This window comes from Balearica regulorum, chromosome 30, assembly GCF_011004875.1.
Source record: "Balearica regulorum gibbericeps isolate bBalReg1 chromosome 30, bBalReg1.pri, whole genome shotgun sequence".
NCBI classification, from domain to species: domain Eukaryota; kingdom Metazoa; phylum Chordata; class Aves; order Gruiformes; family Gruidae; genus Balearica; species Balearica regulorum.
The window spans coordinates 426,031-437,700 of NC_046213.1; the positions used below are offsets into that span (position 1 = coordinate 426,031).

General features: G+C 67.7%; 1 protein-coding gene across 1 annotated transcript; it reads right to left on the reverse strand.

The window, feature by feature from the left end:
• Positions 1–401: 401 nt before the first annotated feature.
• CDC37 (cell division cycle 37, HSP90 cochaperone) lies at positions 402–11,601 on the reverse strand. Its single transcript, XM_075737986.1, has 9 exons — positions 11,504–11,601; positions 4,485–4,784; positions 3,092–3,373; positions 2,903–3,008; positions 2,402–2,517; positions 1,585–1,707; positions 1,213–1,395; positions 1,024–1,095; positions 402–899 (listed from the first exon to the last, which is right to left on the reverse strand). Exons 2-9 carry the CDS (start codon positions 4,584–4,586, stop codon positions 750–752), a joined length of 1,134 nt encoding a protein of 377 aa, XP_075594101.1. The 5' UTR covers positions 4,587–4,784; positions 11,504–11,601; the 3' UTR covers positions 402–749.
• Between the last annotated feature and the right edge of the window lie 69 nt (positions 11,602–11,670).

Here is an 11,670-nt window from a genome sequence, read left to right on the forward strand (position 1 = left end):
AAACTGGGGGTGTGGCCAGATGGGGCACAGCTGGATCCAAACTGGGGGGGAGCTGGAAGGGGGCACAGCTGGATCAAAGGCCACAGCTGGATCCAAACCAGGGGGCATGGCCAGATTGGGGGGCACAGCTGGATCCAAACAGGGGCCACAGCTGGCTCCAAACCAGGGGCCGTGGCCAGATGGGGGGGGCACAGCTGGATCCAAAGCAGGGGCAGAGCCAGCTGAGGGCAGGGACCACATCTGGAGAGAGACATGGGCACAGCTGGCCCCAAATCCCGCTGAGGGGGGGGCTGAATACTTCCCCCCCCGCCCCCCCAAGATCTGGCAGAAGCCAGCAGGGTGGGGGGTGCCACAGCCCCCTGTACCCCCCCAAATTGTCCTCCCCCCAACTCCACACCCGGTTTCTTCAATCTCTTTATTCAACCCAAAGCCTCGCTGGCACACACTGCCGCCAGCCCCGGCACCAACCGCCGCCATTTCGCCTTCCCCCCCCCCACCTCTCTCCACCGGCAAAACCTCCCTCGTCCCCCCCCTGTGCCGGGCTGGGGGGGGGGGGAAAGGGGGCGCAAACACCTCCCGGACGTTCACCCAAAGTCTCTACGGCGTGTAAAGCGCGGTGAGGGGGACCAGGACAGGGGGAGAAGGGAGGGAGAAACCCCTTTACGCCTTTTTTTTTTATGTTTTACGCCTTTTTTTTTTTTAGCCTTTATGCCTTTTTTTTTTTTTTTAACACCCCCCCGCCCCCCAGCTCACGGATTTCCTTTCTCCTCGTCGCCGTTTTCCTTCTTAATTTCTTCATAAAGGGCTTCGCCGCCTCCTTTTTCGGCTCCCTCCCCTGTCTTGGCGTTGGGGACCCAGAGCCCCGAGTCGATGCATCGCTGCATGTGATATTTGGCCTCCTGGATGGGAGAGAGGGGGGGGAAATAAATGCTCAGGGCGGGGGTCCGCTGCCTGTTCTGCCTGCTCTGCCAGACCGGGGGGGTTCCCCCCCGGGGTGAGCGGGTGTGGGGGGGAAATACTCACGGTGGGATCCATTTTGCTGATCGTGTCCTGCAACATCTGAACGTCTTTTACGTCAAAGCATTTCTGCAGCTCCTGCGGAGAGAAGCGAAAAGAAAACGTGAGCAAACACACACACACCCCCCCCCCAGGCATTAAAACGTGACCAAACTTTGCCATTTTAACCCCAAAAGAAAAAGCGGTGATACTCACAGGCGGGAGGGACTCGTACACCTCCACGGGGTCGAGCCCGCCAGGGCCCAGCCTTTTCTGCCGCTCTTCTTCCTCGTATTCCTTCATCGCCTTCTCGATGCGAACCTTGGCTCGACCTCGCACGCGTTCCCTGAAGGCTTCCAGCTCGTCGTTGAAGCCCTCCATGTACTGCTGGTCAGCCGTCTGCGAGGAAAGGGGGTGAGTGGACCTTCCTGTCCTCCTGCACACCCATTTCCCCCCCTCAAAAATCCATCCCAGGGTCCCACCCGGCTGCCAGTCTTCACCCCAAGCTGCCAAAAGCCACCGCGGTGCTGGGGAACCAGAAAACCTTTCCTTTGGGGGAAGGTGGAGGGGATCCAGCCCGGTTTTTACCTTAATTTTGGTGAAAAACTGTCTGAAACAAGCCCTGGGATCGACCTTCAGGCTCTTGGCCAGCTCCAGGATGAACTGCATGACGATGGTCTGGTGGGCTACCTGCTCCATCAGGGCGTGTTTCTGGGGGGAAAGGGGAGGTGAATTCCAAATTCTACACTTGGATCATTGCAATCCCACGCAACGCCCTCAGTTTGGGGTAAAGGAAGGGAATTCTGCCCCTTCCATCATCTCCTGCCCCGGCTCGCAGGGTTCCACAGGGTTTTGGAAGTGGGATGGGGCGGCCGTGGGGCGGTCCGGAGAATGAGAGAAGGGGCTGAGGGAACCGGGGTGGGTTATACGGGAGAAAAGGAATCCGAGGGGAGACCTCAGGGCTGGCTGGGGGGTCCCGGGTTCTTTTCCTGAGCGATGGGACAGGAGGAAACAGCCTCGAGTTGCTCCAGGGGAGGTTTAGGTTGGATATCGGGAACAATTCTGTCACCCAAAGGGTTCTCGAGTGCTGGAACAGGCTGCCCAGGGAAGGGGCTGAGCCACCGCCCCCGGGGGGGGGTTAAAAGACGCGTAGAGGTGGCGCTCGGGGACGCGGTTTAGCGCTGGAGTTGGCAGGTTTAGGTTAACGACGGGACTCGACGGTCCTAAAGGTCTTTTCCGACCTAAATGACTCTACGATTCCCCGATTCTACAATTCCCCGACGGATTCCCTGACTTCTGGCAGGAAAAACAAATCAACCCACGGCAGAAAGGCCAGCGAGGCGATGACAGCGCAGATCCCGGCACAAAGCTGGCAGGAGGAATGGGTTTCATCCCGGTTTCTCACCTCTTCCACCTCCAGATCGATGCACCAGATGACTAAGTAATTAGCCGTCTCCTCGCAAACGAGGTGAGGGTTATCGGAGAGATATTTCTGGCTGTCGTCCCAGCGCCGCAGCATCCCTTCAAAGCAGGGCAGCCCCAGTTAGCAGAGGAAGGTTTTTCCGCTCGTTAAAAAAAGAACAGCCTCTAAATCTCGTCAGCAAAAAGGGGAGGGAGGAGGGGGGGAGATGATTCATCCCAAGGTTAAATTAAAAAATCCCCCAAATTGTGATTAATGAAGGCAGCGCACGAAGCTTCGCCTCGGCTGGGCGAGCAGGCAAAAAAAAAAAAAAAAGAAAAAAATTCTTGTGAAAAACACATCAAATTGTCAACTGTTCACTGGAGCGAGTGACTTCCAGCTGCTCCCAGCAGCAGGGCGGGGTGTTCCCCGGCTCGGCGGCTGCAGGGACCCCCTCCCCCCCCAAAAAGGGAGTGCCGGCCCCCCCAAACCCTTCCCAGCACTCACCAAAGTGTTTGATCTGCTTCTCGTATCTCTCCACGAAGGTTTTGTGTTTCTTCTCTTTCTGTTCCTCCGTTTCTTCCTTCTCCTCCGGTTTGACGTTGAAGACGCTCTGGAAAGTGGAAGGACGTGAGCCGCCAGCCCAGAAACTGGGGGGGACACACGGACACGGTGGGGGGGCTCCCCCAAACCCACCTTGCTGAAGCCATCTTTGCTGAGGGTGTCCACGTTCCAGGGCATGTTCTTCTCCTTCTTCTTCAGCTCTTCCAATTTATTCTCCCAGCTTTTCTCTTCATTCCTCAGCTGTTGGGCTTCGGCCTGCAGCTTCTCCAGCTCCCCCTTCCCGCTCTCCGGATCCGTCACCTCCAGCTCCTTCATTTTTTTCTGGCACTCGGCGAGTTTCCGTTTACATTCCCTGCATCCTTTATCCAGCTCTTCTTTCTCCTTCTGGAATTGCTCCATCCTCTCTACGCGAGCCTGCAGGTGACAGGGTGGAAACAGCGTCGGGAGAGATGCTGGGGGCATCATTAGCTCTCTCCCACGGCCCTTCCCGGCCTCGTTAGCTGCGCTCCGGGAAATGCCACATGCTCTCCTGAAAATCCCACACGCTCTCCTGAAAATCCCACACGCTCTCCCAGATCTTTTATCTCTGTGGAATAGGGTGAAGCACAAGGAGCTGCTACAAGGGGAGATCAAAACCCCCCAAAACACCCCAGTTTAGAAGAAAAAAAAAAAAAAATCAAGTCTGTCCACGCAGCTTTTGTTGGAATTGGGAGGGAACAGCTCGGGTAGCAGCTTCGCTCCTTCTCCCTGCCGAGTCGGGGCCGACTCCGGAATACCACGGCTTCCAAGTCCCCAAGGATTCGGTCTGGGGCTGCGCAGCTCCCCCCCCCAGTTTACCCCCCACCCTCCGAGTGCGGAGAACCCCCTGCAAAAAGCTGGGGGGGGTATCAGAGCCCAGGGTGACCAAGCCCCTGCAGGTGTCACCTCCCTGGGCCTGGCAGGGGGACACGGGAAGGGTCTGGGGGTGCCCCAGCTCCTAGAAGGGCCCAGGAGCCCCCCAACATCTGACAGCAGCCCCCAAGGGGGCTGCCAGGGGTGGGAAGGGGGTGCTGTGCCCCCAGGGGAGCCCCCAGACCCGGTGAGGAGGGAGCAGGAACTGGGGGAGGGGGGTGGCTCCCACGGAAACGGGGGGAGCCCAGGGGAAGGGGGGGGCTGTCACAGGGATGGGGGAGCCGCCCCTAAGTGGGGGGTCCCGGGGCCGGTAATCACGGCAACATGGGAGCCCCCTCCCCGCTCCCCGTGGGGGTCCCTGGAGCTGGCTGCCATGGCAGCAGAGGGAGCAGCCCCCCCCCCCCCTCCGGGGGTCCCAGACTTGGTCGCCACAGGAACGGGGGGAGTCCCCCTCCCCATGGGGGGGCCCTTGAAGCTGGAAATAAGAGAGCCGCCCCCCTCCCCTATGTCGGGGGTCCCGGGGGGGGGTTGCCATGGAAACGGGGCTGCCGGGGGAGCCGGGCCAGGAAGGGGCGGGGGGGGGGGGGGGAGAAGGGGGGGGGGGGAAGGAAGAAGGCGCGGCCGCAGGCCGCACCTGGTGCCGCCATCGGAAGAGACTGGCCGTGTCGATGTTGGGGTGAGTCTCGTCTTCATCGTCCGAGACCTCGATGTGGTCCCACACGCTGTAGTCCACCATGGCGCGGCCGCCCCCGGGGCCCGCCGCCTCCGGCCGCTTCTGGAACCCTCCAGCGCCCGACCCGCCTACTTCCGCCCGGGATGTTCGCACTTCCGGACGCGCCGTCTTGCGTACTTCCGGTTGCGCCCGTACTCACACAACTCCTCTCGGCGCATGCGCAACACCAGTGAGGCCGCCTCGCCCGGTATAAAGATGGCGCTGGTTTTAAAGAGATACGCACGTTAAAAAAGAGGGGGGGGTGAGGGCAGGGCCCCCCGCTCGACACCCCAAGGCCAGGGGGGTCTGGGGGCGCTTTTCCCCTCCCGCGATTCTCAGGCAGGGTCTGCCCGGCTGCCCGGCCAGGGAGGGTGGGCAGGGACCCACTAGTGGGCAGGGGCTGCGTGTCTGGGGGACACGGGGGGACAGGGACACGGGGGGGGGGGGCATGGTGTCCTGGGGGGACAGGGACACGGGGGGGGGGCATGGTGTCCTGGGGGGACAGGGATATGGGGACACGGGGGACAGGGACACGGGGGGACAGAGACACGGGGGGTCAGGGATACGGGGGGGCATGGTGTCCTGGGGGGACAGGGACACGGGGGGACAGGGACACGGGGGGGGGCATGGTGTCCTGGGGGGACAGGGACACGGGGGGGGGTATGGTGTCCTGGGGGGACAGGGACACGGGGGGACAGGGACACGGGGGGGGGGGGCATGGTGTCCTGGGGGGACAGGGACATGGGGACACGGGGGACAGGGACACGGGGGGGGGGCATGGTGTCCTGGGGGGACAGGGACACGGGGGGGGGGCATGGTGTCCTGGGGGGACAGGGATATGGGGACACGGGGGACAGGGACACGGGGGGACAGGGACACGGGGGGTCAGGGATACGGGGGGGCATGGTGTCCTGGGGGGACAGGGACACGGGGGGACAGGGACACGGGGGGGGCATGGTGTCCTGGGGGGACAGGGACACGGGGGGGGTATGGTGTCCTGGGGGGACAGGGACACGGGGGGACAGGGACACGGGGGGGGGGGGCATGGTGTCCTGGGGGGACAGGGACATGGGGACACGGGGGACAGGGACACGGGGGGGGGGGGCATGGTGTCCTGGGGGGACAGGGACACGGGGACACGGGGGACAGAGACATGGGGGGACAGGGACACGCGAGGGGGGGGCATGATGTCCTGGGGGGACAGGGACACGGGGGGACAGGGACACGGGGGGACATGGTGTCTTGGGGGGACAGGGACGCGGGGGGACAAGGACACGAGGGGGCAGGGATACGGGGACACGGGGACATGGTGGCACAGGGACACGGGTGGGATGTGTGGAGGCACGGGGGGGCAGTGCTGGGGGGGACGTGGGGAACCCCGGGGGTGCCCGGTGCTGGGCGGCACTGGAGGTACCGGGGGATGCCGGGGCCACCCCCCCACCCCTGGGCCAGGGGGACACGCGTGGGGCCGGGGCCGGTGCGGGGGATGGTGCGGGGGGGGGGGGGGGAGCCGCTCACGCCGCGTTTCCGCCGGCGCCGCCGCTGTCACCGGGCGCTCTCGGCGGCACCGGGGCCGGTACCGGGGCCGCCTCCCGCCCCGCGCCGCCGTAAACAAAGGCAGGTGGATGCCGGGGAGCGCCGCGGCACCGGGAGCCGGCCAGGTACGGCACCGGCACCGGGAACGGGAACGGCACCGGGAACGGGAACGGCACCGGGAATGGCACCGGGAACGGCACCGGGAACGGCACCGGCACCGGGGCGGCCCCTTCCCCCGGTCCCTCCGCAGCCGGAGCACCCACCCCACCCCCCTCCCGCCTCCCGGTGCTTCCCCGGTGCCGAGCATCCCTCCGGTACCCCCGGGGGAGCCCCAGCACCGTGCGATGGTCGGGACCGGTGTGCGGCAGCGGCTGCAGCCCGGAGAAACCGCGGGGGGCTGCGGGACCGGGGGGATCCGGGTGGGATGCGGGACCGGGGGGGATCCGGGACCGGGGGGATGCGGGACCGGGGGGGATGCGGGACCCGGGGGCTGCGGGACCGGGGGGATCCGGGACCGGGGGGATCCGGGACCGGGTGGGATGCGGGACCGGGCACCACCCGGGCGGGGTGCACCGAGCACCGGGGGCTCGGGCACACGGGGACCCGGTACCGCAGCAGCCGGTAACGAGGGCAAGACCCCCCCCCCCCCCCCCCCGGTGTCCCCGGTGCCCCCGAGCTGCTGCAGCCCTGGCACCGGCCGGGGCGTCACCGGAGCCCCGGGCACCCATGGGTGCCACCCCCAGCACCCTGTCCACCCGAAATCCCGTGGGACGCGCAGCCCCGGCGGGGCCCCCCCGTTCCCACGGCTGTCACGGGTGGGGGGGTCCCGGCAAGGGGGGATGGGGCGGCGGGGGGTCCCCGGTGGGGGCTGGGGGGGGGACACACACGCACGAGGCTGTCGGGTAATTAATTAATTTGGGAAATAACTCCCAAATCTGGCGCAGGCTGCGGGGGGGAGAGACGGGGTGGGGGGATCCCCCGAAACCCCACGGCGGGGCGTTTGGCACTGGGGGGGTCCCCGGGGACTCCGCGGATCCCGCCACGCCGTGGCACGGGAACGGGGAACCCCCAGCCCCCCCCCATTGCTCTGCCCACCCCCCCTGGGACACCCCCCCCACCCCCCCGCAGCGGGTGGCCTGGCACTGCCGGGACCCCCCCCCAGCCCAGGGATTCGGCACCCCACGGCTGCCCCACGCGGGGAGCGGCCGGGAGCGATGCCGGTGTTGGGGGAGGCGATGCCGAAGGGATGCCGGTGCCAGGAGCGATGCCGGTGACGTGGGAAATGATGTCGGTACCGGCATCGATGCCGGTGCCATGGGAAATGACGCCGGTGCCGGGAGCGATGCCGGTGCCACGGGAATGATGTCGGTACCGGCATCGATGCCGGTGCCGTGGGAAATGACGCCGGTGCTGGGAGCGATGCCGGTGCCACGGGAATGATGTCGGTACCGGCATCGATGCCGGTGCCGTGGGAAATGACGCCGGTGCTGGGAGCGATGGCGGTGCCGCGGTGAGGGATGTCGGTGCCAAGGGAAGCGATGCCGGTGCCGGGGGATGCGATGCCGGGGGAAGCGATGCCGCCGCTGCGGGCAATCAGTGCCGCCGCCGCGGCCAACGATGCCGTGGCCGACGATGCCACGGGATGTGATGCCACCGGGGTGCGATGCCGGGGTTTCCTTGGCAACCTTTGCCAGGAGGAGCCGGGGAGTCCCCGGGGTGGGGGGTGGGGGGAGCCGGGAGCTGCCGTGGAGCAGCTCCCCCACGGTCACGGATCCCGCGGATCCCCCCAGACCCCCCCCCCGGCACCGGTGCGTGGAGGCGCAGGGGATCTGTGCCAACCGGGGGGCTCTGGTCGTGCCGCGGCTGCCCCCAAACCCTCCTCGCTCCCCCCTCACCCTTGGTTCTCCCCCCACAGGCGCCACAGCCCCCCGGGACGTGGCGGGGTCCCCCCGTACCCCCCGCATGGCCCCCACACCCTGAGCCCCAGCGCCGGGCGGGCACATGAGGAAGAGCCGGAGTGACCTGGCCGGGCCCGAGGAGCAGGTGAGGTGGCACCGGGGCACCGGGACGGCACCGGGACGGCACCGGGACGGGGGGCACCGGGGCAGGGATGGGGTCCCCGTGGGAACATGGGTGGGGGGCCCCCTCCATACCCCAGCCCTGGGGACACAGCAGGTGAGGGGCTCCTGCCTGGGTGCCGTGCCGTGCCGTGCCACGTGGTGTGAGGCTCCCTGGCCATGCCGTGCCACGCTGTGTGATGTCGTGCCGTGCCATTCCGTGCTGTGCCGTGCCATGCCATGCCGTACCATGCTGCGCCATGCTGTGCCGTGCTGTGCCATGCCATACCATGCTGCGCCGTGCCATTCCGTGCTGTGCCGTGCCATACCATGCTGTGCCGTGCTGTGCCGTTCTGTGCCATGCCATACCATGCTGCACCATGCCATTCCGTGCTGTGCCATACCATGCTGCGCCGTGCTGTGCCGTGCTGTGCCATGCCATACCATGCTGCGCCATGCCATTCCGTGCCGTGCCATACCATGCTGCGCCGTGCTGTGCCGTGCTGTGCCATGCCATACCATGCTGCGCCGTGCCATTCCGTGCCGTGCCATGCCATACCATGCTGCGCCGTGCCATTCCGCACTGTGCCGTGCCGTGCCAAGCCGCGTGGCGTGAGGCTCGTTAGCTGCGCAGTGCAATGCCATACCGTGCCGTGCCATACCGTGCCGTACCGTACCGTGTGGTGTGAAGCTCGCTCGCCGCGCGGCGCCGTGCCACACCACGCCGTGCCACGCCGTGCCATTCTGTACTGCGCCGTGCCGCCCCGTCTGACCTGCCCCCGTCCCTTCCCCGCAGCCCCCCGCGGAGACGCCGGACCCCGGGTGCTGCAGCTGCTCCCCACCCTCCCTGGGGATGTTGGGTGCCGACCTGCACCGCGGGCGCCGCCGCCTCTCCGCCAGCCTCCAGGTGCCCCCCTGGAAGCCCCCGGAGCGGCCGCGCTCGCCGGAGCCCGCCGGCCTCCCGCGCCCAACCACGCTGCCCCTCCGCATCCCGCCGCGCATCGCCATCACCCACCCCGAGCCCCCCAGGTAGGGACGGGCTTGGGCGGGGGGGGGGGGGGACACGACGTGGCACGAGGTTGAGCCCGTCACCGTGGCGTCGGGGGTGCTGGTGGCATCGGGGACTCCCTCGCTCTGGGCACTAATCCGGGGGGATGCGCTGGCTGGGACGTGTCACCGGGCAGGGGGTCCTGCTGGGGGGACGGGGGGGACGGGGGACCAGGACAGTGTCCAGAACGGGGACGGGGATGGGATGGGGATGTGACCGCGGATGGGGACACGGGCTGGGACGGGGATGGTGTCCGGGTGGGGGACATTCCCTGGGACCAGGACAGTGCCAGGGGTGGGGACATTGTCCGGGATGGGGACATTATCCGGGATGGGGATGATGCCGGGGTGGGGACATTGTCCGGGATGGGGACATTATCCGGGATGGGGACGATGCCAGGGGTGGGGACGATGCCCAGGATGAGGACGGTGCCCAGGATGTGGCCAGTGACTGGGGTGGGGACATGGGACATTCCCTGGGACGGGGACAGTGTCCGGGATGGGGACGGTGCCCCCGCGGGTGACACCGACGCCGGCCCTGCCGTGGCACCAGCCCCTTCACCAACACGGCGCTGCAAAGCGCGGTTGGACCCCGCGTCCCCGCTCCGCTGGCTGCCACCACGTCCCCACCGCGGGCTCCGGGGGGCGGGGGGGCACAAACGACCCCCCTAAAAGGCCACCCAGCCCCCCCCCCCTTCTAATTCCACCCACCCTTTAATTACGGTTGCGGCAGGCCCCCCCGCCTTTGCCAGGCCGCCGGCACGGTGAAGTGCCAACCGGTGCCGGTGGCTGCGGCGAGGCGGCGGGAGTACGGTGACCTGGCCGGGGGGGGCCGGATCTGTCCCCCGGTGCGGCGGCGGCGGTGCCGGCAGCCTGCGGCGTGCCACCAGCCCTCCCTCGCTGCAATGAATCATCCGCCGAATTTTCCAGGGTGTGTTCCTGCCCGGATCCCCATTTCCCATCCCGCATCCCCAAAATTCCCAGCTGCCGGCGGTTTTCCCAGGGGGAGGAAGATATTGGGGTCCCCCGTGTCCCGGCTGCTCTCTTGGGTGGGGGACATTAATGGGGGACCTTTTTTTTTGGGGGGGGGGGGATCCTCTCAGTCTCGGTGGGGTGAAGGCAGCTGCCTTCACGCCTGCCTGCACCCCTCCAATGCCGACAGGTTCCACGGTAAAACCGGAGCCGCCGGCAGCTGGAAATTGGGGGGGGGTCACATCGGATCCCCCTGCTTTGTGCCAGGGCTGGAGCTGGGGTGGGGGGATGCACACGGTGCCCCCCCCCCACAATGAGGGAGGTGGGGGGACCAGCTCAGGGGGTGCAGGCGGGTGTGGGGACCCCCCCCGGTGTCCCCTCGGTAGGGTGGGGACCCCCACCCCGGCCCTGGGGGGGCTGTGCAGTGCCGTACATGGGGGGTCCCCCCATCACTGGGGCATCTGGGGGTTCCCCCAGCCCAGCCTTGGGGCTCTCTGCAGCGCCGGGCAAATGGGGGGACCCCAACCCTGGTCCTGGGGGGCTCTGCAGCACCGTGCAGGTGGGGGGACCCCCATTGCCACCCTGGGGGGGGGGTGTCTGTGCGGCGCTGTGCATGGGAGGGGTCCCCCATTGCAGTTGGGGGGTCAGTGCAGTGCCGTGCATGGGGGGGGACCCCCCGTTCCAGCCTTGGGGGGCTCTGCAGCGCCGGCGGGGGACGACCCCCATTGTTACCCTAGAGGGGTCTGTGTGGCGCCGTGCACAAGTGGGGACCCCCAGCACAGCCTTTGGGGGGGTCTGTGCAGCCCCACGCGTGGGAGGGGGGGGGATCCCCCACCCCAGCCCTGGGGGGGTCCCTGCAACGCTGGGGGGGGGGGGGGCCCCCATTGCAGCTGGGGGGGGTCTCTGCAGCGCCGTGCAGGAGGGAGCCCCTTGATCCTGGTATTATTTGGGGGGGGGGGGGCTGCAATGCCGTGCGTGTGGGGGGACCCCTCTCCATCCCTGGGGGTCCCTGCAGGCGGGGCCCCCCCCCCCCAAATCTGCAGTGGGGTCTGGGCCGCGGGGGGCCCGGGGGGGTCCCTGCTGTGTCTGCTCTGCCTCCCCCCCACCCACGCGTGGGTGCTGGGTGCTGGGGGGGGGGCAGGATCTCTGCACTGCTGGTTTCTCGGGGGGGGGGGGGATCCCCCCTCGGCTGGGGGGGGGGAATCTCGCTGTGGGGAGGGGGATCCCTGGATGGGGGGGTCCCCATCGGGGGATGCCCGGGGGGGGGGGGGATCCCCGCCGTGGGGGGATATCGGGGGAGGGGGGGATGTTCTCCGCGCCGCCTTGTACCTGCGTGGGGTGTCCACGGGGTCCCGGGGCGGGGGGAGGCACCGAGCCGGGCGCAGAGGCGGCACCGGCAGCGGTACCGGCAGCACCGGCAGCACCGGCAGCGGTACCGGCAGCGGCGGCGGCAGCGGCGGCGGCAGGCGCCTCCCCCGGGGTCGTCCCAACCGGTT